Genomic DNA, 26254 nt, shown 5'->3' with positions numbered 1-26254 from the left:
CAAGAGTACTTCACTTTGATTGAACCACAGAAATAGGCTAAGAGAGACTGAAACAGTTCTCTGTAGGTTACTGAAGCAAGGTCACTATTTCAATCCTTGAAAAACTGGCCAATAGTGGAACATTAGCCAAAACTGTGCAAAGAAGGAAATATTTGGGGAGAAAATTAGTGTAAAATGGAAAGTGTTGAATTTGTAGTGCTAATGAGACACCCAAGTGGCTATGTTCAGTAGGCAATGAAGAAAAAGGTCTGGGGATACAGTGTTGGAAGTATTGGCAAGAAAGAAATATCATTTACTAACCACCCATCAGTTTATTAGTATTTAGCCATACAAAGTAGAGGTTGATTACAGTCAGTGTACAATGTTTTTGCACCTGGACAGTACTAAAGGAAGTATAATAATTCTCACCTCTTTCTTTCATTGAACTTTAAGTTGGTAACCATAAAATTATTACATCAGAATTTTATAATAATCATGTAACAATAAATTAGTCATTGTATATCTTACAATAACTGCATTTAATGCTTAGATTTAAAAGGTGATGCCTTTGTCTAAACGGCTACACATTTGAAAGTACAGTTCAGGATGAGTCATTTCAGCAGATTTCAAATGTATGTTTGGCACTCATATCTTTTTCACCAACTTTATTTATAAGTAATTTTTCTCTTGTTTTACCACTGCCTTATCCATTTACAGAAACTCATTTTTAAAAAGTTAGGGAATATAAGAATATACAAAATGTCTGATTTTGTTCTCAAATTCCAAGCTTCCTCTACCATTTGTACACATATGTACTTAAAAATAAATAGATTTTGAGAGTGGGGAATTAAAACTGGAAAATAAAACTCTCTAAGGCAAATAGTTTGAATGACCCTTAACTCAACTATATAGCACTGGGAAAATTCACAACTTAAAATTATATACGATTGTAGTAGATATTAACAATTTAAAGGAAGTTTTATATTTTTTAATAATGAAAGACACTCTGGTAAATAGGTGAATTTCTTAGCATTCTGGTTGGTTCAAGTTGGTTGAATTGTTAAAGTTGATACTGAGGTAGTTCCTATCAATGATGGAAGGAGTTATAAGAATTTTTGCAGTTCTAACATTTTAGTTCATGTAATGGTATTTCAAGATAATTTTCTTACATATATGCTATTCTTAATTGCTAAGAAACATTTCTTGTATACAAATTTCTTATAATATCAATCATAATAAAATAACTTAGGGCTAAGTTAAAGTGTAGAAGAATTGAAAAAAGGCTGAGGTAAAGTAAATGTGTTTAAAGATATTATTTTCTAATTAAATGGGAACATATTTTCCCCTTTGGCATTATTTTAAAATGCAAAAATGTGGATTTTTTAAAAAAAAATCTAAATTTTCCACTTTAAATATTAAGAATATGAAGAATATGAAAATATAGATAAAGCTATACAGAGCAGAACTTAATTTTTCATATTGCTCAAATGGAAATAGACTAATATTTATGTTTTAAACCTCACTACATTGTATATTTATAACAAGAGTTAAATCCAATTATTCCTTTTGTTAAAACATGTCTTCATTCTTTTAAATAATAAATATCTATAAAGTGCTATGCACCATACAAAAGAAACATCCAAGCATGGCCTTTCCTACTGAATTGGGTGGTTAACTCCCAATAGAGTTGTATAATTCTTTCAACTAGATTTAGCAAATATATGATTTTCATCATCCTAGTTTATGTAAAGTTGTAAAATAAATAAAAATGTCCAAATAAACCATTAATTTTACATATAGTATATTTATCTTCTAAAATAAATGAACCAAAAATAGGAAACTTGATTTGGATGACAAATATTAAATATCATACATTAATAAAATATCATTCTATTTACTTGTTTATTATCAAGATTTAAATATGTTAAATATATTTTCTCAGGCCTTGCCAGCAAGAGGTGAATAAAAAATACTTACTTAACCAACTAATTTTCATGATATACAATTAATAAGTGAAAAGTAAAGAGGCAGGTATCCCTATTTATATACAATCATATCAAAAGGGAATGATCCAAACCTAGTCCCACTATAATATCTTTCCTTTGGTATCCTTGTCATATGTCCTCATTTTATGAAATAAAACTGTAGGAAAGTAAAGCTCAGAAATGACATACTTAAACATAAAAAATAAAATGTTATTAACAAGGAAAACTAAGCCTGTTTATTCCATCTTCATTAGAAACATGCAACTCTTAAATATTTGCACTAGTTTCTTTCAGAGAAAAATCCACCACTCACTTCTAATCTCAGCCTATTTATAGTTGAGGGTTATAGGTGACAATTAAGGGAGAGCATGGTGCCTAATCTGTAAGTGTCCAATAAGTGACTTTTGATTAATAGTTTAGTGAAATTTCATCATTAGTGCTACAGTAAAATGACATAAAGTGTGTTTCTTGTTGAAATGGGTCAAAAATATCATGACAAATACAAAAAGTAGTACATAATATTCTAAAAAAGCTTTTGTCCTTCAAGTCAAAAATTGAATAGCAAATCACATAAGTTATACTGTTCTATATTTCAAAAACACAAGACAGCCATCAAACTGGTCGTTCAGTAGAACAGAGAAAGGTGTTTTTTTTTTTCTCTTTTTCTTTTAAGATTATTGAGATCAGTGTAGATATATTTCACCTGAAGATAATGCTAATATCTTTTCTTCTTCTTACACTTTCGGAACTTTGGGCTATATTCGTTTACTCTATTGTTTTCTGTGCTACTATCACTATCACTGGTTTGCTTTTGCCTCTTTCGTTTATTCATTTGATAAAGGTCAGAGTTACTTGGTTGTTGGTGAGTCCATTCGTAAGAGCTGGATCCAGCCTCTGGATCTGGAACATGATTGAGTGAGGAAGACAGGGAGGCACTGCTAGGAAGTGGTGCTGTCATCTCATAGTAAGGAAGCTGCAGCATTGGATTATATGCATGCCACTGCTGTGAAAAAAAGACATTCATCTACCAAAATAATCTGAAAAGTTTAAAAAATAGTTAACAGCTTACATGCATTATACAAATAGCCACAGTTTCTTACACCGAATTATGTTTTCGTGTAAGAAAAACAGTGACTTTTTATAGCAGGGTTGTAGGAGTTTCCTTAAATGGTTAACAAAGATTGAAGATAGTGTGTAAGTTACTACAATATAGATTAGTGCTGTCCGACAGCAATATAATGCAAACCACATATATAGTTTTATAACTTCTAGTAGTCATAATACAAAAGTAAAAGAAAACAGGTAAAATTAAATAATATATCTTATTTATCCCAATATATCCAAAATTTTGCCATTTTAACACGTAACTAATACAAGAATTATTAATAAGACATTTTACTTCTTTTCGTATGAAGTCATCAAAATCTGGTGTGCATTTTATACTTACTTATATCTTAATTTGGATGATAAATTTTCATTTAAAGATACTTGATCTGAATTTAGATTACATAAAATTTACAGTTGAACAAACATATTCACATACCCAAGTTGTTTCAAATAGTCTTAAAAGTTTCCAACAACTAAACCGTGTCCATTTTTAAATTTTAATTTAAATTAATTAAAATTAAATAAAATTAAAAACCCAGCTCCTTAGTTCATGTGGCTAATAGCTCTCACACTGTACAGCAACATCAACTAGAGTTATGCTTCCTTTTTTAAAAAAAAACAAGTTCTTAACTCAAATTTCTAACTATTCAAAGCAGATTAAAGATTAATAGAGATACCATGAACTTGTGTTCCCTGCCCCACCCCTGCCATCTCTACCAAAAGATAAAAAAACTCAGGGTAGAAGACATTGACAGTTTCGGGTGAAAACCAGTCAGTTGTTTACTAATGTTTTACTATAGTTAAGTTTTTTTCCCAAAAATTAAAGTATCATTTCACAGGAAAATTTCTTCCCATTTACAAATTGAAAGTGGATACTTGAAAAATCTAAAGCTCACATATAAGTTGGGTATCTGCAAAAATAACAACTTGTGAATCAAAAGACCTGTTAGTTCCAACATCTGTCACTAACAAGCTGTGTAATCTTGGGTTTATTGATTAATATCCCTGGACTTCATTTTTTTTTATCTATAAAATGAGGAGTTGAAAGAAAAAAAAATTAAGTTCCTCTTCAACAATAAAACCATAATTAAGATTTCTAGGCCAGAACCAATTTTTCAGAGTCTTTGTAAATAATGTAGTTTATCAATTAAAAACCTTCACATAGTTTTGCCTTTAGTTAAAAAGAGAAATTTATTTAAAAAAATTCAAGTCCAAAAGAAATCTACTTATAACTGACCTTATACAAAAATGCTTCATTAAGTGAAATTATTCAACTCTTAAAATATCTTTTAAAACATTCACTTAGAAGAGGACTCACTTGACTTGGACTAGTGTCTCTTCAATACCACCCACCCCTCTTCTGTTGATGCACTGGCTGTTTGCTGATGTATTACATAACGGGACTTAAGACGACCGTGTTAGAGCAGAACACTACTGGGGGACAGTGCTGGGGCATCTTTTGCCTTCATCCCGGGTTTAGATTTGAGCACCAAATGTTACAAATAGTTTTCACGTTCTTCATAGTTTGTATCATATTATATACTGAACCACATGCATATCAAACTTACCATCTTCTGAAAGAAAAAATATTCTGGAGGTAAAGCGGTATTATTAATTGGAAAAAACTGCATGGGAAAGGAAGTTCTGCTCACTGTTTCTTCATTCCTTTGAGGAGATAAAAGAAGTAGCAATAAAATCTTAAAATTCCTATGTACAAGTGTCCTTTTCTCTTAGAAAATTATAGCTCTTCATAATTAAAAAGAGAGAGGAGAGAGATTGTGATAGCATTCAGTTAAGATTAATTAACTGAATTAACACAAATACTGATCATGCAGTGACAGAGCAATATCTTAATTATTTAATTACTAAATATTGAAATCTGAATATTTAGAACCACAGTTGGCTTTCTAATTGGAAAATGTTAGACAATGTTATATTTATATAAAGACAACGAACACTTAGATATTAATAGAGCAAAACAAGTCGTTAATAATCACTAAGAGTACACTTCAATCTTCTACAGGTGTAAAAAGTAAAAAAAAAAATTCAATTTAGTTTTAAAGGTATCTTTACTACTTAACTATAAACATTATGCTCTTTCCTAAATGGACTGCTGATGTTAATAAACACGGTTGCTAATGTCTTCCACACATTAATTGAGATAATAAAAAAAAAATTCCTAATTTAAAAGCTGTGGTGTTCCAAAGTTGCATTTATAAGTGTAACATTTGCTTCTACAGAGATGTTACAAATACTGGCTGGACTCTAAAGCTACTCATCAATAGTCTACTTGCTCCGTAGTACATCATAATTTTAATGCTAATACTACTAATCCTTAGGATAGGAAGGGTCTTGTGGGAAAGTCTGAAATCAGCACAGGCAGAGAGAAGCAAAGTGAGGGAAGGAGAATGACAGGAAGCAGTCAGATGGATAGGTGGAGACCCCATTTCTAAGTGGTGAGAGTACTATCTCAAAAGCCAGCAGAAGCGTGAATTTCATTAAGAAAGGAGTTACACAGGTGTCAGTTGTTACAGAAGAGTAAACTGGATAAGCACTGAGGCCACTGAATTGCTAATCAGAAGGTTCCTGATAACCTTCAAATGAGCAGTGTCTGTGCAACAATGGGTTTGAGAAATGAATGGGAAGAAAGGATGCAAAGAATGAAACATTTTTTGGTGAGAGGAAGGAGAAAAACATCACAGTCTGATTAGGAGACAGAATTCAGGGAGATTAAGCATGTGTTGGGGAAAGTGGCAAAGAAACAAGATTAAAGGTGGAATGAGATCACAGAGTGGGGAAGATCTGGCATCTTTATGAAAAGAGCTGCAGATTCTCTAAAAACACTGTCTTTCCTACGTGAATCTCAGGGCAGAGTTGTCTGCACAGAGGAATCATGTGTACATTTGGTACTATTATTGGTTGTTATGTTCCCCAAAATTCAGCTGTTGAAATCCTAACCCCCAGTACCTCAGAATGTGATCTTATTTGGAAACAGTCATTGCAGATGTCATTAAGAGGAAGTCATACTGGAGTAGAACGGGCCCCTAATTCAATATGACTGGTGTCCTTATAAAAAGGGGAAATTTGGAGACAGATACACATAGGGAGAATACCATGTGAAGACAAAGGCAGAGATCTGGGTAATGCTTCTATATAAACCAAGAATACCAGAGCACCATCACATCACTGGAAGGTAGGGGGAGGCTTGGAAAAGATTCTTTCTCAGCCCTCAGAAGGAACCAATCCTGCTGACACCTCAACCTTGGACATCTACCTCCAGAACTGAGAGACAATAAATTTCTATTGTTTAATGGCTTTGTTTGTACTACTCTGTTACAGCAGCCCTAGCAAACTAATACAGGAACTATTCATTAAAAACCGAAGGTAGAAAAGGCAACAAGAAACACAAAAAACCATTTCCAAGAAGACCAAAGACCAAAACATTACATGGGCACTATTTCTCTCTGCATATCAGTTCTAGGATATAACCCACTTTCATACTTCCTTTATAATATAACAAACACTAGATGAATAAAGTACTACCAACAAAATGTAGTAACATAGGGCCGAGCCCGTGGCGCACTCGGGAGAGTGCGGAGCTGGGAGCACGGACGCTCCGGCCGCGGGTTCGGATCCTATATGGGAATGGCCGGTGCACTCACTGGCTGAGTGCCGGTCACGAAAAAGACGGGAAAAAAAAAAATGTAGTAACATAGAATCCACACATAACTCTGAGCCTCTACCCTAGAATCTGTGATGGTTTTGAAAGAGTGTATTAAACATAAGCAGAGAATACAAGCGTTTTACTGCCATCTTCTAGTGCCCAGCTAGTCTTTTCTCTTCTGCCCAAATCCTATCAATATCTTTTCTCTTCTGCCCAAATCCTATCAATTTCTTCCTGATTCCTGAGGAGAAAGAGGCATCTTTTTCTACTTGGTGTTAGAAGAGGGGAAGCTCTAACATCATATATATGGCTTGATCCATAAGTCTATAGAGCTTCCCCTACCAAAGCAGTAAATCCATTTTGCTAACATTTCATGAATACTTACTATGTGCCTAGTATTTTAAATACCTTTAATTCACTATAAAATTTGATTCTCACAACAACCTTTTGAGGTATTATCCTCATTTCAGATATGGGGTACAAAGTTGGTTAAATAACTTGTCCAGGATCCCCCTGTTAATAAAGTGGCAGAGGCAGAATTCAAATTCAGGCAATCTGATTGCAGCACTTTCTTAACTTCTGATTTCACTGATAAAGAAATGCTGGGAAGAATAAAGATATGGAGTACACCATGTTTTACTGGGGTGCAATACTTCTGTGAAAGATAAGCCTGGGTATTTGCCAATCCTAAAAGGCCACTCTCCTATGCCTCAGAGGGATAGAAGGTTCAGCTACTGTTAGTTTACTTGAGAATATTCAGTTCTGCTACAGAAGACAACAAACAGGATGGATGAAACTCATAAGAAATGCTTTGTGCAGAATGTAAGCAGTTAATGAGACAGTAATGAAACTATTAGAGATAAGATAAGCAAGTAACTTGTGAGATAAAGGCAGAATTCATTATATATATGAAAAAGAGATAGTAAATAAGTTAGTATCCCATAATACAGGCCAAAGAAAGATTCAATAGAAGATATGATGAAACAAATAGGAGTGCTACTTATAGATCGAATGGGAAGGAAATACCAAGTTCTGATTGCACCACCTCTGGGCTAACAGTTATGCTTCTCTGGTCTTCACTCTGCCTAAGAATCTTAGATAAAACCTGTAGACGTCCAGCAGACAAACCAGCAAGATACTTCTGCAGTCAGGTGTATTTGCTCCTATGACTCTTCAGGAGAGCAAGCGAGTGACATTGGCTCCAGCAACTTTCGCTCTGAGTGGATACCCTTCCTCAAACCTCAACTCCAGTCCTAATAACCACACTATCAGTGGGGAAGGCTGAAACAGCAGAGACAAACAAGGCATGTGAACATCAGTGTAACTAAAACTCAGCTAGTTAGTCCTTCTTCCCACTAGCACCCTATCCTAATTGGGCTAATGTATACAATATCTTTCATTCTGCTTTTTCACTGTCTTTTAAACTGATTTGATTTGGGAGCCTTTCAGTTTCATGACCTGTAGAATAGCTTGCTTGATACTGTACCTGAGGCTACCATGGCATCAAGAAATCAGGCTACACAAAATTCTAGAATATTTTGGAAATTAATACAGAGAAGTTCTAAAAAATAGTAAAATAAATAATTGAATAGCTTAATGTCAGAGACTTCGTTTCAAGCCTAGCACTTTATCACCCTTGTGACCTTGAGAATTGTTTAACTTCTGCATCCCCATTTACTCAAATATAAAATATGGATAACAGTACTTCTATGACCCATCACAATAAGACCTTGTATGCTTAAATGATCGAACAGCTATAAAAAGCATACAAGAAACTATAAAGAACACTACAAATGTAAATGTCTACAACAAACTACTGAAAATATTAAGACTGAACTTTAAATGAAAATATTTCCTTTTACTTTTCATGGGTTCAGAAAAAATGAATTCCTTAATTTTTTCCTATATCTAAGTGGAAAATTTTACCATAGTCCAGAATATATAAAAATTCTTCCTAGCACAGGAACATATTTATTTGCTTCACCTTTATGAAAAATATATTTTTATTTACCTGTAGCTGTGTGGATTTGTCTTAACACAGTTCTCAAAACTTTGGTTAGCTGGTTCAGAAGAGCGAGAACTCCCTTCAAATAAAATAGAATAACAGATTACTTCATGGTGCAATTTTTTGTAGCTCTAACATTAAACCATAAAATAACTCAAAATCTTTTAGACCACAGTCTTGATTTAAAATTCCATACTCATATAAGATGGACCTGACCTCTAAATCATATTTACAGATTGTTTGCATTACTATAAATGAATGAATTATAACAAGCTTTGTCCAAAGCAGTGGCTGTACATAAGAATTACACTGACATGGGACTATATAAGATACATGATGTGGTTTTGTTCTACACATCTGTAAACTAAAATTCGCAAGTGTAGAAGGCATGAGTTCTCTGACTTGCACAGAAAAAAGCCAATTTGCCCTTACACAGGATGTGTCAGAACATAATATGCCCTGGGCTATTCTACCAGCCTGTGTGAGTTAACTGGACAGTACCAGACAGCACAATGCAGCCACACATTAAAAAAAGAAAAAAGAAGAAGAAGAAATGCAAAGAGAAGCACTTTTACTCTGCAAGAAAGCATTGTTTTTGCTATTATTTGGTTTTAGTATAGCAAGAGCAATAAGAAACAAATGAGTGAGACATCAATTAGCCTGAACCATTTAAGGGAGGCAACGTAAGTACTGCAAGAATTACCAGATGGCCTCTGTCAGTCCCCTGGAACACGAAAGGGCTGAAGTAATAGGATAACATTCTCTGGGCATCTTACCATAGAAGGCCAGTTCCTGACATGTGTACAGAGGAAGGTGTCTGAGGTCATTCATGTCAGGGAGCTTTCTTCCACCCCTAGTAAGGGTCACTCTACAGCTGCCTTTGGCCACTTTGCTCTTACAGGGGCTTATATCCAGGACAACATGTATAGAAAGATTTTCTCAAAATAAGGACTAATGTGCCCATTCTATTTTCCAAATAGTAAGTATTTGATACCACACATTAGGAGTGACAAGAATATCAGCTATATAAATGCTGGAGTTGTGCGTTCCTAGTTCATTTAGATTTATTCAATTTATAAGAGCCAAAAGCAACCATCATAGCTACTTGCTGGCTGATACTAAAACAGAATATCTTAAATTTAAACATAGAAAAGATGCTATAGGTTTGGCAATATAATGGGCAATACTAATTAATTATATAGTATCATGAATTAGACATGTATTCTGAGAAAATCTAACAGTGACAACAGAGGAACTTTTCTGTCTTACACTACATAGAAAACAAAATGCTTACACCTGAGAATAGCAGCAGCCACAAAACACACCTTGAAGATTCATCAGTGACAAGAACCTACCGAATCGATATTGCACATTAATTGGTCTTCCATATAAACGAATTCCATTCAGCAAAGCTATGGCATATGACACCGATTCTGGGTGTTTAAAGCAGACAAATCCAAAAGACTTTGGCTTTCCTTCTCTGTCTTTGCATATAGTCACTTTGGTTAGTGGCCCAGCCTATAAGAAACTTAAAAATTATTTTCTCATAAATCCAAAGATTTGTTTTTACACTCACATAAATCAAGTAAATTCAACTTTAAACTAAAAAAATCTATTAGCAATAGCTTTATGTAGCTCAGCTAATAATGTATCTTCCTAATAATAAATATCATATTTTCTCATACTTTATATTTTATGGCTCATCAAAGAAAACTTCATGGTGTTAAGAACAAGAAATTCTAAGTAACAGTTCCAAATCTTAAAAGGAAAGATAGATTATTCTTTTGTTAGGCTTAAATCAATTTTGAGAGCACATAAATCTAAGATTAAAATATTTTGTCTCTATACACAGTACCAGTGTTCAACTCAAAAATGAATTGAAATGACAAACTCATTGTTGGTTGAATTCTCCTCAAAAAAGTTGGCAACGCTGTATTATAGTCTAATTTTTTCTGTCAAGAAGATTACAAATCATTACAAGAGAAACTAAATTAATCATATATTTTGATTTAATAACTCCATTTGGTAAATAGTCCCAAAGGAAAAACGTTTTAATATGGTTAAGTAGGTGCACTATTTGTAAGAGTCATAAACTAGAAAGGCTCTAAATCTAACAACTGGAGATATCATTCTATAATGTATTACTAAAACAGAATAAAATACTATAAATTATAAATATTCAGATTGTATTGATAGAAAAACCTACAACAAGCAACAAAGAGTAAAAAAGCAGAGCCAAATATTGTAGAAAAGTGTTAATTACAACTAAGAAAAAATTACATTACCACCATGACAATGATCAGAGGAGGCATTCACAAAGACTTAACAAACAGATGATTTAATGGTGAGTGGTTCATACTTTAATGATGGATTAGTTTTCTGGGTAGAGTTGAATAAATATAGAAAAAACTGCTTTTAATCTAAAGAAAAACATTAATCATCACCTTTAAAATGATGCTGTATCTCAGAATTCAGTCTTTCTCTTTTCATTCTGTGCTCTCCCAGGGACCACCTTATCAATGAATCTGTCTTTCCTAATCATGTCTCTTCCATGAAGACTGTCTCCTAAAGACCTCCATATGACTGCAGTTCAAAGTCAATGTATTTGAAAGTGAATTCATTATCTTTCTCCTCTAAATCTCAATCTAGTATTTTAAAGCTGATTTTCTCACTTCAGAGTATAATCAGAAATTTGAAAGAAACTAGTAAACGGATAAATGTACAGTAATAAAAATAAAACAAATTTTACTGATACTAAATATATGGAATCATAAAGGGATGAATGTGCTTAAATAATCTGAATTTTGACATAATTTAGATATGCCAAAGTATTTTTAAAGGTAAAATTCAACAAGAAGACCTGCTTATAGCAACAATTACAACATTTTATAGACTTTTAAAACCAGAATGAAACACATAAATAGTGCAACAGTTGTCAAGTTTTGTTAGGTTTTGCTTGTTTGAAGCCTTTGGAAAAGATACCTCACTTTAGCAAATCCTTCCAGCACCTGGACAAAAATAAAAACCAAGCTTATTACCTGATCTATTAAACAAAATTTACATTTTGTTTAGGTGAAAAAGAAAATTATAAAAAATAAGGTATTATATATAGTCTTATGAATTCATACAACTGAAACAGATCCAGTCCTTGCAGACTAGAAATAATGTGTTTGTACGGAGTATCCCAACCCCACCACCATCTTCCCCCACTTTTTTGGAGGCTTGATGTCAAAGAAGCCTTCCAGAGAAAGATAACTAAGTTTTACTTTACATTCCTTTTTGTCCCTTTTTTCTATTAGAGTGACAGGTTTCAAATGATATTTGGTGGAAAAACAGACATGGATTGGAGTTGGTTAAAAAAAAAAAAGGGCAAGTTTAAGAAGATGGCAAATTAGAGGGATAAGCATACAAGTCTTAAAATCAACAATACTCTTCAGATAATAAAAAGTTTTATGTCCAAGAAAGGAAACTGTGTTCCTGGACAGAATCCTCTCTACCAAACTGTATGTATCTATAATTAACAGAAGGATGCTTTAAGTCAAGTTTGGAGACAAATGTAGATCCTTCCAAATCAAATAAAGAACCTCTTTCTCCTCTGGTACTCATACTCAATCTTGGAAATTTAGTTCCGCGATTGACTGTCTGTCTTCCCTTACTGTGATAGGAGGAAGTAACTCTTGATTTCTCTTGATGTTAGTATTATATTACTAATAGTAATAGTAGTACTATTAGTAGTAGCAGCAGCAGCAGCAAACACTTTGTGTCAGGCTCTGCTCTAACTATTTTACCTAGTATAGGACACTCATTCCTCACAATCACATTATATTGTAGATACCATTACTCCAATTTGACCTTTAAGGAAACTGTGGCAATGAGATATTCTTTTACTGACCCAATGTCACATTGCTGACCTCAGAGCTCACACTGTGAACCACTTTTCTATACTCTTGTACCGCTTTTGTAGATTATCCTAAATTATGGTAATTTATTTTATGTTTCCCTTTTCAGAAAGATCAAAAGGATGCCTCTTAAATTTGTAAGCGTAGAATCTTACTTAGCGTTTGCCCTGTAATTCTGGATCATTAAAACGGTTAGATGAATGGCTGAGTGACTATATAGTAGGTGAGACTCAGGTGTATACAAAAGATGGTTTAATGCTGGAGGTAAAAGGTCTCCAAAACTTTCCGAAGGGCGTTGGCCAGGGAATCAGTTGGTCACACTCATGGTAAACTGGCTGCCCAGATCATCTCAAATCTCATTTATCATGCTAGAATTAAAGTCCTTTCCGCATAAATGGGCTTGAAGGAATGAGTAATGTATAGAGAAACATTTTAAAAGCTACACCTCTCATTTCGCGGGATGTAAGGCGTGAGGCTGTTTATTACCTGAAGGAAGACAGTGACAGAGCACTTTTCTGTTCTGCCCGAGCACACCCAAGGCCCAGGCAGCCTCTCCAAAGGCCTTACCCAGGGCTGGGGATTGGGCGGACTCCATTCACTGCCCACCCTCAGGACTCTGCAGTGGGGATGGGGCGCACGCTATGTCACTTCTCTCCTCAGCCGCTCACCTGGAGACAGGTGCGCTAGGACGAAACTAAATTAAAACCAAGGCCCAGGATGGGGCGGGAAGGGGGCCGGCTCGTGGTGGTCCAGGTGAGCCCCGCCCCTCGGCTGCTCTTGGGCCTGACGCGCTCCGCTCCCCCGCCGCCCCTTCCCAGCGGACGGTACCTGAAGGAACAGCTCGTAAAGAATCTCTTCCCGCACTCGGGCCTCTAAATTCCCCACAAACACAGTCCTGTCGGCCTCCTCCTGAGCAGGGAACATCCCTCCGGTCTCGGTCCCAGGATGGAGGAGGCGCCGAAACCCCGCCCCCTCGCCTAGCTTTAAAGCGCAGCCAGGGCGAGGGGGCGGGGCCGCTGACGAAGGCGCCCTCTCGCCAGGGGCGGGGCGAGGCTGCGGGGCCACGCCCCCAGCGCCCCTCGGGATCCGCTCACCGCGCCACCGCCCCTCCCTACCCGGGTTGTAGGGGGCCGCGGGAGAGTGGGTGAGTGTAACAAGGGTTGGTGCGCACGGGGGCTTTGTTCTGTTGTTTGTACCGCGTCCTCCATTTTCTCCAGCACATTGTTAATTTATTTTGGATTTTTTCAACCAACATTAAAAAAAAAAAAATGACAATAGAGATGATTTAAGACCGAGTAACCTCGTTACAGAAGTTCCTAGGCTAATGAGGGAGTATTCATTTGTTTGTCTCCAAAGAGTAAATGAATAAATCATTAAGATTTTAAAATTAATTTTTTCGGAAGATAATTTTCTTAAGAACTAATTGCATGCATTTGTAGGGATATAATGGAGTATTAGAATTAAAGTTTATTTATTTAGGAAGCAGTCCCTAGAGAAGTCTTGGAAAATGGCCGCAGAGGTTTTAGGTGCCCCCAGAAGGCATTTGAACTTGAGACAACAGCCTATACTAAGTGTTGCTGGGAGTAGAGCGAGTTTGTGACTGAAGCCAGAATTCTTGAGGGTGGCGGCTGGGGGCTTGTAGAAGGATCCAGTGGTTGTACTTTATATCAGGACTGTAAGGTAGAAAAATAAAAAGGAGACGGCAAAAGAATCCACCTCTACAGCAAGAGCAGGCTTTATTAAAAGATAAAACCTGAGAAGGGCCTTTCTCGCCACCAGTAGAGTGCGGCAGGCAAAAGGGCCGCTTCTACAGGCTGAGGATTTCTTTTAAGGGCGAAGGGGCGGAAACAATAGAAGAAAGGCGGACAAAAAAGGGCAGAGGCGACTATATTTTGCATAGCGAGTACCAGGGTAAAGAGTTGGTTCTTACTTGGGGAGGATTTGATAAAAGAAAAATCTTAAAAGCGGTAAACATAATTTTTAAAAAGGTGAAAGAAAACTACTAAAAATCTCTACTTTGATAAATCAACTCTCAAATGTTAAGTTGCCTTCCTTTCTGCAGATGCCATATGTCTGCGTAGGACCCTGAAATCATCCCGTAAAAATCATACAAATAATCAAGACATCATGTGGCCTTTAGTTTGGTGTAGTGATAAGAATTACTTTTGAATTAGGGATGCTTTTACTTGGATGAGGGACCTAAAAACTCATCTTTTTGTAATGAAAAGAGACACATCTTAGGACACTCTATGCTGTGGATTGAATGTTCCCCCAAAGCTCATTGAAGCTTGGTCCCTCCCCACTGTAACAGTGTTAAGAAGGTGGGAAATCAGACCATAGCAGTGTTGAAAGGTAGAGCCTTTAAGATTTGATTAGATCATGAAGACTAGGCCCTCATGAATAGATCAATCCATTCATGCAGTAATGGAATGTGGTTTAATGGGTTGTCATGGATATGAACTTGTGGCTTTATGATGAGAGCACGTGAAAGCTCTCTTGTTTATGCCATTCTCCCCTATTTTGCCACAGGACTCAGTACAGAGCCCCCACCAAGAAGACCCCTCACCAGATGTGCTGCCTGGATTTTGGACTTCCCAGCCTCCAAAGCTGTAAGAAATACATTTCATTTTCTTTTTAAATTACCTAGTTTCAGGTATTCTGTTATATGCAACAGAAAACGGACTAATACACCCTAATTTCTGATTGAACCCTGATATTACTTAGTTTTATGACTGAACAAGTAATTTCTTCTTGGAATTCAGGTTCTGTTTCTTAAGAAGTGGATTGGATTAAATATAATCATTTGGTAAGTACTTTCTGAGTGCTTACTATGTGTTAAGCACCATTTTCAATCTTAAGAAAGGAAAGGTAAGTATAAAATCTGCTCTTCAAAAGTTTACTGCACAGTGGAGAGACAGTTTTTCTTTTTCTTGATGGGTAGCCTATAGGGGAACTGAACCCATGACCTTGGTGTTAGAAGGCTGCATTCTGACCAACTGAGTTAAATGCCCAGCCTTAAATAATTTTTTTTTTTTTTTTTTTTTTTTGGCAGCTGGTCAGTATGGGATCTGAACCTTTGACCTTGGTGTTATAACACCACACTCTAATCAACTGAGATTTTCTATACATACGGTATAGGTGCAAGTACAATATAAGTGTCAGTAACTTAGTAATTACCTTCAGTGGATACGTCATAAGTTCGTAAGTCCTGTCTCCTTTTTTTCTCTTTCATCTGTCATCATATAGTTGTAATAGGGTCGGAGGGGGTTAAGGAAACTAGTACATTGTAGGCAAAAGACAAATACATGTTCATTAAATGAATGCATAGTTACAGGTCTATGTTATGTATAGATCTCCTGATATATTTGTATTCATTTACCTCATAAGTCTTAACGAAACTAACATATTTCCTTCTTAATCTCCCCTCAGACACTGCTTATCTGGGAGCTGTATCTTCAGGTTTCATTGTAAAATAGTCAGTGTGTATATTTGTATATGACTGTGCATGCTATAAACTTTTATATTTGTAAATAATTAGTTATATTATATTGTTACATTGAAATTTGAATCATTTATCTACAAATGTGCATGATTCTCATGTTCTTATCATATCCTCTTTTAGCTATATATAAGTATATGGTGCTTATAGTTCTAGAGTATTTATTTAGTGCAATAAGTTCTGAAAGTCAGCTAGTGCTATTAGCTGTTCAGAATTTGACCTCAATATATCATTTTTCTAATATAAACATACTATATTTCTTAACTCATATTCGATTCATGCATTATAAGAAGTGTAGCAGTAGCTAAAAAATAATTGACTTTACTCTCAGCATTTAGTCACATATGAGGTTTTAATGAGTTTAATGCATGGAACACTATAAAGAAATAGCTTTTCTTCATTCATATTAGTATGCCTTATACCTCCAGTGTATGAACAAATCAAAAATGAAAATGTGTGATATATATATATACAAATACAAATGTGTATGCACACATGTTAACTAGAGCTCCTTTCTCTCTCCTCTTTCCAGCTGACATTTTCTTTCTTAGCTCAACACAGGCAGCATATCCTGCAACACTTTCCTGAACTCTGTACTCTAGATTAGCTGGTTGCTACACCTGTGTGGTTCTGTAGTTCCCTAGGTGTACCTCTGTTAAGCCCTCCTTATTGTGGTAAATATATTTTAGTACCTAGGACAATCCCTGACACATATGTGGATGCAGAATAGTTGTTGAAATGATGCAGTTTGAATAAGTGAGCATCTCTACTTTGTATCCCCAACAACTAAGTCTAGGCCTAGAAATGAATAGGTGCTTAATAAAAATTGCACAAATGAATGAACAAATTAATCAATAAATGAATGGAGAAACTTGGTAAATTACAGTTAAGGGACTCTATTTGGATGCTTTTTTTTTTTTTTTAATTGACCTCACTGTCGTCTTCATTTTTTTTACCTTTATTTTGTCTTTATTCTGATTTTTCTAACCATGTTTTCTCCAAGTAAATATAGCTTTCTGTTGTCATTTTGTTTTACATATAGTAGATGTTTATTATAAAGAAATATATTAAAAATTTAAAGAAATAAATAAGAAAGTAAAAATTACCAATAAATCTGCAGTGCAGAAATATCGTTTTGGAAGAAACTCTCCTGGATTTCTGAACTATGCGTATATACATATAAAACATTTTAGGAAAATAAATCACACTATATACACTGTTTCTTAGCTTACCTTTTTTCCCCCTGCAAAACTGTAATGGAGCCTTTATTGTTTCCATTTTTGGGCTATTATAAGAATGCTGAGATGAACATCCTTGCTCATATGTCTTTGTGCACTGTGGGCTATTGTATAAAGGACCTTGGATGTGTAGGAAAGTACCTTGGATGTTTCTGTAGGAAAGTAGCGTGAATGTTTAATTGCTAAATCAAAGGGTAAGGTTATTAAACATTTTTGACACATTGCTAAATTAAATAAAAGGTTGTGCCAAAAACATACTGTGATAAACGGTGACTCCACTCAATAAACACTACTCAACTACCTATTATAATTACCTGTAAAACACTTAGAAGCTCAATCAATTTTAAATCCTCCTCCTCCTCCTCACCATCATCACCACCTTCAGATTATTGTTTGCATAGAATGTATGGCTATAAAGTTTCTTACAATCATTTTTTATATCCAAGGAGGATATAAAGTACTGTTAAGGGACTCTGTTGGATTCTTTTTTTCTATTAGCTTCACTTTTGTCTTCACTTGTTTTACCCTCATTTTGTCTTTATTCTGATTTTTCTAACCATATTTTTCCCAAGTGAATAGACCTTTTTTGGTTGTTGTTTTTTATGTATTAGATATCTGTTGTAAAGAAATATTTTTAAAATTTAAAGAAATATATAAGAAAGTAAAAATTACCAATAAATCTAACTGTGCAGAGAAAACTGTTTTGGAGGAAAACCTTCTGGACTTCTGAACTGTGCATATATACATATAACACATTTCAGGAAAATAAATCATACTATATATACTGTATATTACTCAATAAGTATATAAAGAAATAATGTCTTACTAAACTAATGGCATTTTATATAATATTTTCTCATTCCCCAATATTTTGCTATTTAATGCAATAGGCATCAATAATCTTAACTTTCTCATATTAATAGTAAGTAAAATGTATAATAAAGAAATATAATTTTATATTTTGGAACTCTGCTATCTATTGTATTATCTGAAAAGCCAAGTTCATATTTTTTAATATGAACTCTTTAGAATGGTAAAGGTAAAAATACTGTGTAAGAATCATATTGTAGTGTCACATCAAAAGCAGAAAGAAAAGGGAAATTATATGTTAAATAGGAAAGTCTTATATTTTAATTTATTAAATATAAATTTGTTAAGAAAAATCTGTTTTAGCATCTATGACACTTTGAGTGGAAAAAAACACACAGTTCAGTTTCTCCCACAGTACTCTCACAACACACTTTTGACACAAGATATGTGAAAATTTTTTTCACTAGCAAGCAGGCAAGCAATCAGTTCTTCAGAGGACACTAGCTGGGTATCCTCCAATTCAATTTTGACATTATCTACCTTTCAGGAACCTTCAGGTTTTTCAGCTATCTGCAAGCTCTTGAACTCTGTCCTTTGGGTTTTTATGGAAGCTTCATTAAGTAGGTATTATTGATGAATGGACAACAGTGTACAAATATCTTTGATCAAAAAAGGATATGATCTAATGCTAATAGACTGAGTGGGAAAACCCAGAAAGGCCTGTTGTTCAGATTCTTCTAGGCCTTGCTGTGCAGTATCCCTTCCTCCCAGGCATGGGGCATGACCCTTTCTGAAATGGGAGTCGACCTAAAATCAGGTAAGGTAGGTTAGAGTTTCTTTATGGCCAGCTCCAAGATAGAAAGGCCAGGGAGGTGTGTACACACACACACACACACACACACACACACACACACACACACACACACACACACACACACACACACACACACACACACACACACACACACACACACACACACACCATATATATATATAAAGTAGTATTACACATTTTACATTATCTTTCTTCACACGCTCTAAAATGTGATTTATTAATACTTTGTTAGAGAAGTACAGTTGTTGCAGCTAAGTGCTGTGGAAGGGTCTAGATTATTTGGTGGTCTCCAAACAAATTTCATTGGTGGCACTCTTTTAAAAATAAAGCCTGACTTAAAACCCCAAGAGATTAAACAGGTCAAAATAATGATGAAGTTTCATCAATGTTTAATTTTCCTGATTTTTAAATGAATACCTCATTTTGTTTGTCAATATTCTGAAATACCTCCCCAGACCTGATTAGTTTCTGTTGATCTATAATATAAATTAGACACTTCTGTTCTTACTGTATCTCTCAAACTACGGAGACTTGAATTTTCTAAAAACAAATTTAATTTTTGAACCTGTAGTTCATTTACTTAGAACAAACTCCCAATTTTCCTTGCATACTGAAATTCATTGCTGACAGGAGAATAAGAGAAGAATTAAATAAACCTGAAAAGAAAACCTATAATAATTTAAAAGTAATTGTCATATTAAAAATGAAAATATTTTTTTATTTTCAAATTTTAGCTTCAGGAGAACAGGCCAGAATTTTGAATTTTAAAATAAACTCTGTATTCTGGATGCAGACATAAACATATAAAGTACATATTTTATACTCGGCAACTTGATGGATATGGATTTCATTATTGATTTTATGGTGTGTAAAGACAATTTACTTTGTAATCAAAATGACCATAAACCATAACTTTTTCTGACCTTTCTATTTCTGGCATTTTCTAACATCGCATTTTGCTCTAGGCTTTCAACAAACATTCTTCCTGACCACTTCTGAAATCCTGAGGTTAAAAGGACTAAAGAAAGATATAATTAGCTTTTTTTTTCTTTAAATTCAACTTGTGTTGCTGAAGGTTTGTTTGTGACTTATTACGGAGTTTTTTACTTAAAAATTCTTCTCACAACCACAGGCCAAATGGGAGTAAACAAACTACTTCACCTTTTTCAACAAAGAGGGAGGAGCAAAATCCAGAGAACTTTTCCAGTAAAACCAGCTAGACTATGACAGTCCTACCAAAGAGAAACCTTAATGAATTACGGAATTTCTTTTTTGGTGAATCAGAGTGCTCCTTTTACTCCTATCAGATTCCAAATGAGGGTGTACATTTTTCTCTGTTTGATGTGCTGGGCAAGATCTGGTAAGATACTTATTAATATTTTAATTTATCTTTAAAAATTGCATGTAAACTAATCAGTATGGTCTGTATTCTGGGATTAAAGAATGCTATGATATCATGTTATGAAAAAATATGCTTTGATGATGGGTACTAATTATACCAAACAAATTAGATTACTGTGAAGAAAGTTTGTGTGCATACTTGTGTGTGTGTGTTTGTGTGTGTATGTATTTTGTAAATTGAAGTTCTGTATTTTATTTACTTTCAAGATAATTAGTAACTAGAAAACCTTTCAACAGGGGATGTAAATAGAGAATAAATAAAAAAGTCAAGAAATAATAATTCAGTAAAAGAGAAATTACTTCAGTATTTGAAAATTTTGACTTAATAATTGTCTTCTTTCATTTGTTAAAATAGCCCTGCTTGTGAGGAAAATTCTTACATTGGTAAATTATCAATTGCAAAGCAAACAAAGAAACCACATACTACAACTTTTTTTTTTTTTTAGTTTAGCCTAATAAAGACTGGATTATGGTAATAATTATTCTCCTGGTTTATTGATTTATGGTAATAAATTTTACTAATTTTAGTGATATCATTTGCTACTTTATGGTAATAAAGTAGAACTGCTCATTCTACTTTATAAGTAGAACTACTTGCTCTATGGTTATAAAAACAGTAGGAAATTTAAAATTAAAGATGAATAGTTTTCTGTAGGGATTTTGTGAAAAGTTATTTTCTTTATGTTTAAAATTTTTTTTTAAAAGTTGAATTTGTACTTGAATAACCTTAAAATATCAACTAGAAATTAATGTTATTTCTTATGTTTTCAATTGGATATTTGAGCTAATCATAAATTCTGAAAATATTTGAATTTTATATTCAAATACACAATCTAAATGAAAATACGTGGTTTATCATTTATATTTTACTCATTTGGAAGTTTCTTGATAGTTATGTTTGTTAATCTGCTTTCTGTCACTCTTAACAGAATACTTGAAACTGGGTAGTATATAAAGAAATGAAATTTATTAATTAAAGTTTTGAAAGCTGGGAAGTCTAAGGTCAAGGGAACACATCTGGTGAAGGCCTTCTTCTAGGTAGGGGCTCTGTACAGAGTCCCATGGCTACCCAGGGTATCATATCCTGAGAATGGCATGAGCAAGAGAGCTAAACTGCTCACTTGCTGTCCTTATAAGCCATCAGAACAACTCCCTGATAACCCATTAAACCCTTATGCCAGTATTCCATGAATGTGTTAATCCATTCATGAGGACACAGTCTTCACGATCCAATCACCTCTTAAAGGCCTCACCTTTAAAATACCGTAATTGGATTTTCCACCCTCTTAACACTGTTTCAATGGGGATCAAGCTTCCAACACATGAAATTTGGGGGGACTTTCAACCCATAGTAGCATGTTATGTTTGTGTAATGTATAATAGTTACTCCTTAATTTAAATGTTAGTGAAATTAGAAGTCTAGGCCCTAACCTTATGTGTCATTTTCATATCATAGTTTATAGTCATTTTAATATCATACTTTACACTACGAACTTATTTGGCAGACTTTCTGAGATTATTGTTTTGATTAGCAGTTAGGCAGTTGTCTAAATTTTCTATTAAGAAAATTCAGGCATATTGCTAAGTATGTTTCAGTCTCTGTTGACAGTTTAATTCTTGTATGATGATGACTAAAATAGAATAGCAGAATTTTTAGATATTAACAGTAAATAGGAAATAAGGAAATAAAAGATTTTGGTGATTCTCAAAATCATTTTTAACCCATGCAGACTCTTATGCTTGCTCTTATTTTCCTTGAATTTCCACTTCATAGGAAATTTTGTTGAATTTTCAGATAAATATGTTTTATTCAAATTATAAATGTTCCCTCCCTTCTCCACTAGAGATTCTGATATATACCTCCAGGAGGGCATTTCTCACACTTGTCAATATAAAAAAATCATTGATTTTATCTGCCTTCAAAAAAGGAAAAAAATTCTGAAAAACTGAGATTAGTCAGGTATTTTAAAAATTGTAAGTAAAATAAAATGGGAGTGGATAGGTAGCTCAACAAACTATATGTAAATATATCTACATGTCTGTATACACATATGTTCAAATTATATGCATATTTATTCTTAGTATAGTTGCTGACTCATATTAACTGCTTAAATTGCAGTTTTTGTTGTGCTGTTATTATTATAGCAAGGGTCAGCAAATATTGCTGTAAAGGGCCAGATAGTAAATATTTTAGGTTTTGTGGGCCATGCAGTCTCTGTTCCGTCTATTCTACTCTGCCATTATAGAATGAAAGCAGCCATAGACAATATGTAAACAAATAATTGTGGCTGTGTTCTAATAAAACTTTATTTATGAACAATAAAATGTAAACTTATTGTAATTTTCAGATGTTACTAAATATTATTATTTTGATTCTTTTCAACTATTTAAAGATGTAAAAACCATTCTTAACTTGCTGACCAGATTTGGCCTACCGTAGTTTGCCAACGCCTGTGCTTCAGTACCATGGAAGAAATTTGAAAGACAGATTAATTCAGCTTTCTCATTTGACAGTTCAGGAAAGTGAAACAGACAAAAATGGAGTCAATTTTTTAAAATGATAGAACTTGCAATATGTGGTACAGGACACCCAAGAATCTTGTTAAAATGCAAATTCTTATCTATAGGCTGGAGGTGAAGCCCAAGATTCTGCAATTCTAATAAGCTCTCAGGTGATGCCTATGGGTATGCAGCCCACACTTGAGTAATCAGGAAGTTATAGTATAGGAAGTGGTCTTACTAGCCTGTTCATAGGGCAGTGGTCTTTCCAAAACGCATGGAATTGTGAGCTCACTGCCTCAACAGAATCATCATTATTTTTCTAAATTGTATCAATATCTTTCTGATATGATCAGTAATTCATTTATATTGACTTTCTAAAATTAGATGCCCTAAAGCAACTTTAACTTATTGTATTAAAGTCTCTTTAATGAGAGGGTGATATGGAAGAATGTGGAATTTGCAATTAAAAGACCTGGATTCATGTCCTCCTGGCTTGTTTTCTTGGGCCATGTTACTTAACCTTCGTGAATCTCAGTTTCCTCATTTCTAAAAGAATGTAATAGTTATAATACTCTCTTACTACATTGTGAGGCTCACAGAAGAGATCATAAATGTGTGATCTGGTCAATTATAAAGCAATATAAATTAGGTTAGAATAATCCACTGTTTTCTTCCATGTTCATTTTCTCTTTAATTTCCAGAGGTAAAACTTCTCTGTGTATGTCTCATGGACTTGCCTGGGTTCAGAATCACCTGGGTAACCCATTTAAAAATGCAGATATACTTACCAAGTCAGAATCTCCGGGGATGGCCCCAGGAAAGTATATTCTGAACAAACTTCCTAGACATTTTTCACACCCATTTTTAAACCAATGAGTTCAAAAACTTGTGGGACACCTACCTTATTTTGCTTATGTAGTCAGAATCATTTTCAACAGCTTTTCAAACATTTGCATGAATGGGTTATCTGAATATCTTTGATTTCTTTTGTCATGTTAAATATGTGTGTATTTTCTAAAGGTGTTTTGATTGCTTTTAAACTAGAGAATTAAAGATATTTTTGCTTTTTATTTTTCTTTTTGCCACGAGCCTTTAGGGATTTAAAGTTGTACCTATAGTTTTGTGTCTTAAGTGGCTCTATGGCCATACAAACCTTTGTCTTTGTAGTATCAAGTGGGTCAAATTGTATCATAATTGGAATTCTTCTGGTCCTAAAGCATCTTCATTTTTATTATGTATGAATAAACAAATGAGCAAGTGAACTTCAAAAGGGTCTTATTTATGTTGCTCTAGTGTTTACACAATAACTTTTGTCATAAATATGCTGCTTATGCTTTTCAGCTTTCACCTGGAAATGTGCTATTGCTTCTAATTGTGTGACCTTAGGTCAGTTAATCTCTTTAAACTTCACTTTCTTCATATATAAAATGAGGAAAAGGATAGGAAATATAAAACAGAACAAGGTTGGCATGGAGTGATTGCTAAATAATCATAAGTCATTATTATTGTTGGTATTATTATTGTTAACAAATCCATTTTGCTTTCAGAAATTGGGTAAGACAAGAAAGTATTTTTGGTATGAGAGTGGGATTTCAGAAGATTATCAGAGGAAGAAGGGTTAAATCTTTCCAGGATTTGTTTGGATTGGTAGCTATTAATGACTAGGTTCTGAGGCCCCTGTGTTCTAGACTTGATCAACGCTGAAAGTTGCAAGACAAACTTACTTCTTTCACCAGCTTACCAAACCTGAAAATGAGTTTGAAATCAAAGAAGGGTTATAGTAACACGAGATCATTTGTTTCACTTCCTTCCATTTAAAGATGAGGAAACTGAGGCTCCTAGATGAGAGGTCAAAGAATTTGCTCAGATTCACAAGAGGTATTTGAGAAGAGCTAGAGGCACTTGGGTGTCAGCTACTCATGTCCAGGTCACTGTCCATGCCACTGGGCTGTCCATTTTGATCTCCCTGTGCTCATTTTCACAGCCATTGTAACTGTAATAGAAATATGTTTCATAGATATAGCTGGCCAACCTAGAACAACTATTCCTAACTTCCCTGTGTGTCTTTGATATTTTAAACACTTTTACTGCTTCTATAATTTGAAGACTAACAAGATTTTCAGCATTCTTTCTCAGTGTACCTCTCTGTTGAGGTTACTGATACAGTCATTATCTTCCTACATATTTTGCAATGAAATCCCATATTGTGCCCCTGCTACTGAACTTTTAATCACAGTAGAGTTACTTAGTCTAGCCTTCAGATCCCCAATTTGTTAATCTTTCCAACAGGATTAAAAAATTAATACTTGTCTTAATACTTATCTTTCTGTTCTAAATATACTCAACTTTTTGCTGGTAATATTACCTTTTGTTGTTTTTATTTTTAATTAACTGAAGTCTGTTTAAACCATTTTTCCTCATTATAAAACTAATAAGTGAATATTTTATATCTAGAGAACTAAAAAACATTAAAATAGAGAAAATAGAAAACACACAGAAAAATACAGATAAACAGAAAAAAATTTACTCTAATATCATCAGCATACCACAAACCACACTTAAGGTATTGCTTTAAATCCTACGAGTTCTATTACAATAACATGTATGTGTGTGTATATGCATAAATATACGTATGTGTTTATAGTGTACTATATATTATAGGTAAAATTAGGACTACGTATATGGACTATATATAGGCATATGCAAGGGGTCTTCAAAAAGTTCATGGAAGGATTTATACTATCTTTCAATTTATTTTTTCCATGAAATTTTTTTTTTTTTTTTGTGACGGGCCGCCCAGTGAGTGCACCGGCCATCCCTATATAGGATCTGAACCTGCCGCAGGAGCGCCCGCACTCTCGCCACGGGTCCATGAAATTTTTAAAGTACCCTTATACATCTATATGGTTTATATACATAAGGTTTTTCATTATCTTGTTTTTATTGTACTTCATTTTAGATGATGGGTGTCTTCTAATGTTATCCCTAATTTTCAGAAACATGATTTCTTAATTGCTGAATAGTCACCATATTATGGATACACCATAATTTATTTTTCTAGTCTCTCATTGCCATACATTTAGTTGAATCCTAAACATTTACTATTAAAAACATTGTGATATACATTGGTGTTAATGGTCATTGGGCATGATGGTAAAAATCATATGGTAATATTATTTTAGTTACCCTTTATTTTAAGGAGATTAAGCATATTTTAATAAGTATATTTTGTTTTTGAAAATATCTGTTTATATCTTTTACTTGGTGTTCAATGAGGGTATTCTTTTTCCTTATTTATATAGTTTTTATATATATATATAAGCCTGAGGG

General features: G+C 34.1%; 1 protein-coding gene across 2 annotated transcripts; it reads right to left on the bottom strand.

The window, feature by feature from the left end:
- Window positions 1-2679: 2679 nt before the first annotated feature.
- On the bottom strand, window positions 2680-13563 carry RBM11 (RNA binding motif protein 11). 2 transcript variants are annotated; one of them, XM_063078920.1, is made up of 5 exons: window positions 13468-13563; window positions 10096-10258; window positions 8747-8819; window positions 4640-4736; window positions 2680-2988 (listed from the first exon to the last, which is right to left on the bottom strand). In XM_063078920.1, exons 1-5 carry the CDS (start codon window positions 13561-13563, stop codon window positions 2680-2682), a joined length of 738 nt encoding a protein of 245 aa, XP_062934990.1. The 2 variants fall into 2 exon arrangements, with proteins under 2 accessions (XP_062934990.1, XP_062934999.1); XM_063078929.1 differs by having other exon boundaries at window positions 2680-2967.
- Window positions 13564-26254: the final 12691 nt, after the last annotated feature.

Source organism: Cynocephalus volans, chromosome 1, assembly GCF_027409185.1.
Source record: "Cynocephalus volans isolate mCynVol1 chromosome 1, mCynVol1.pri, whole genome shotgun sequence".
Lineage (NCBI taxonomy): Eukaryota > Metazoa > Chordata > Mammalia > Dermoptera > Cynocephalidae > Cynocephalus > Cynocephalus volans.
The sequence above is the reverse complement of the archived record's forward strand: the minus strand, read 5'-3'. Positions and strand labels throughout refer to the sequence as shown.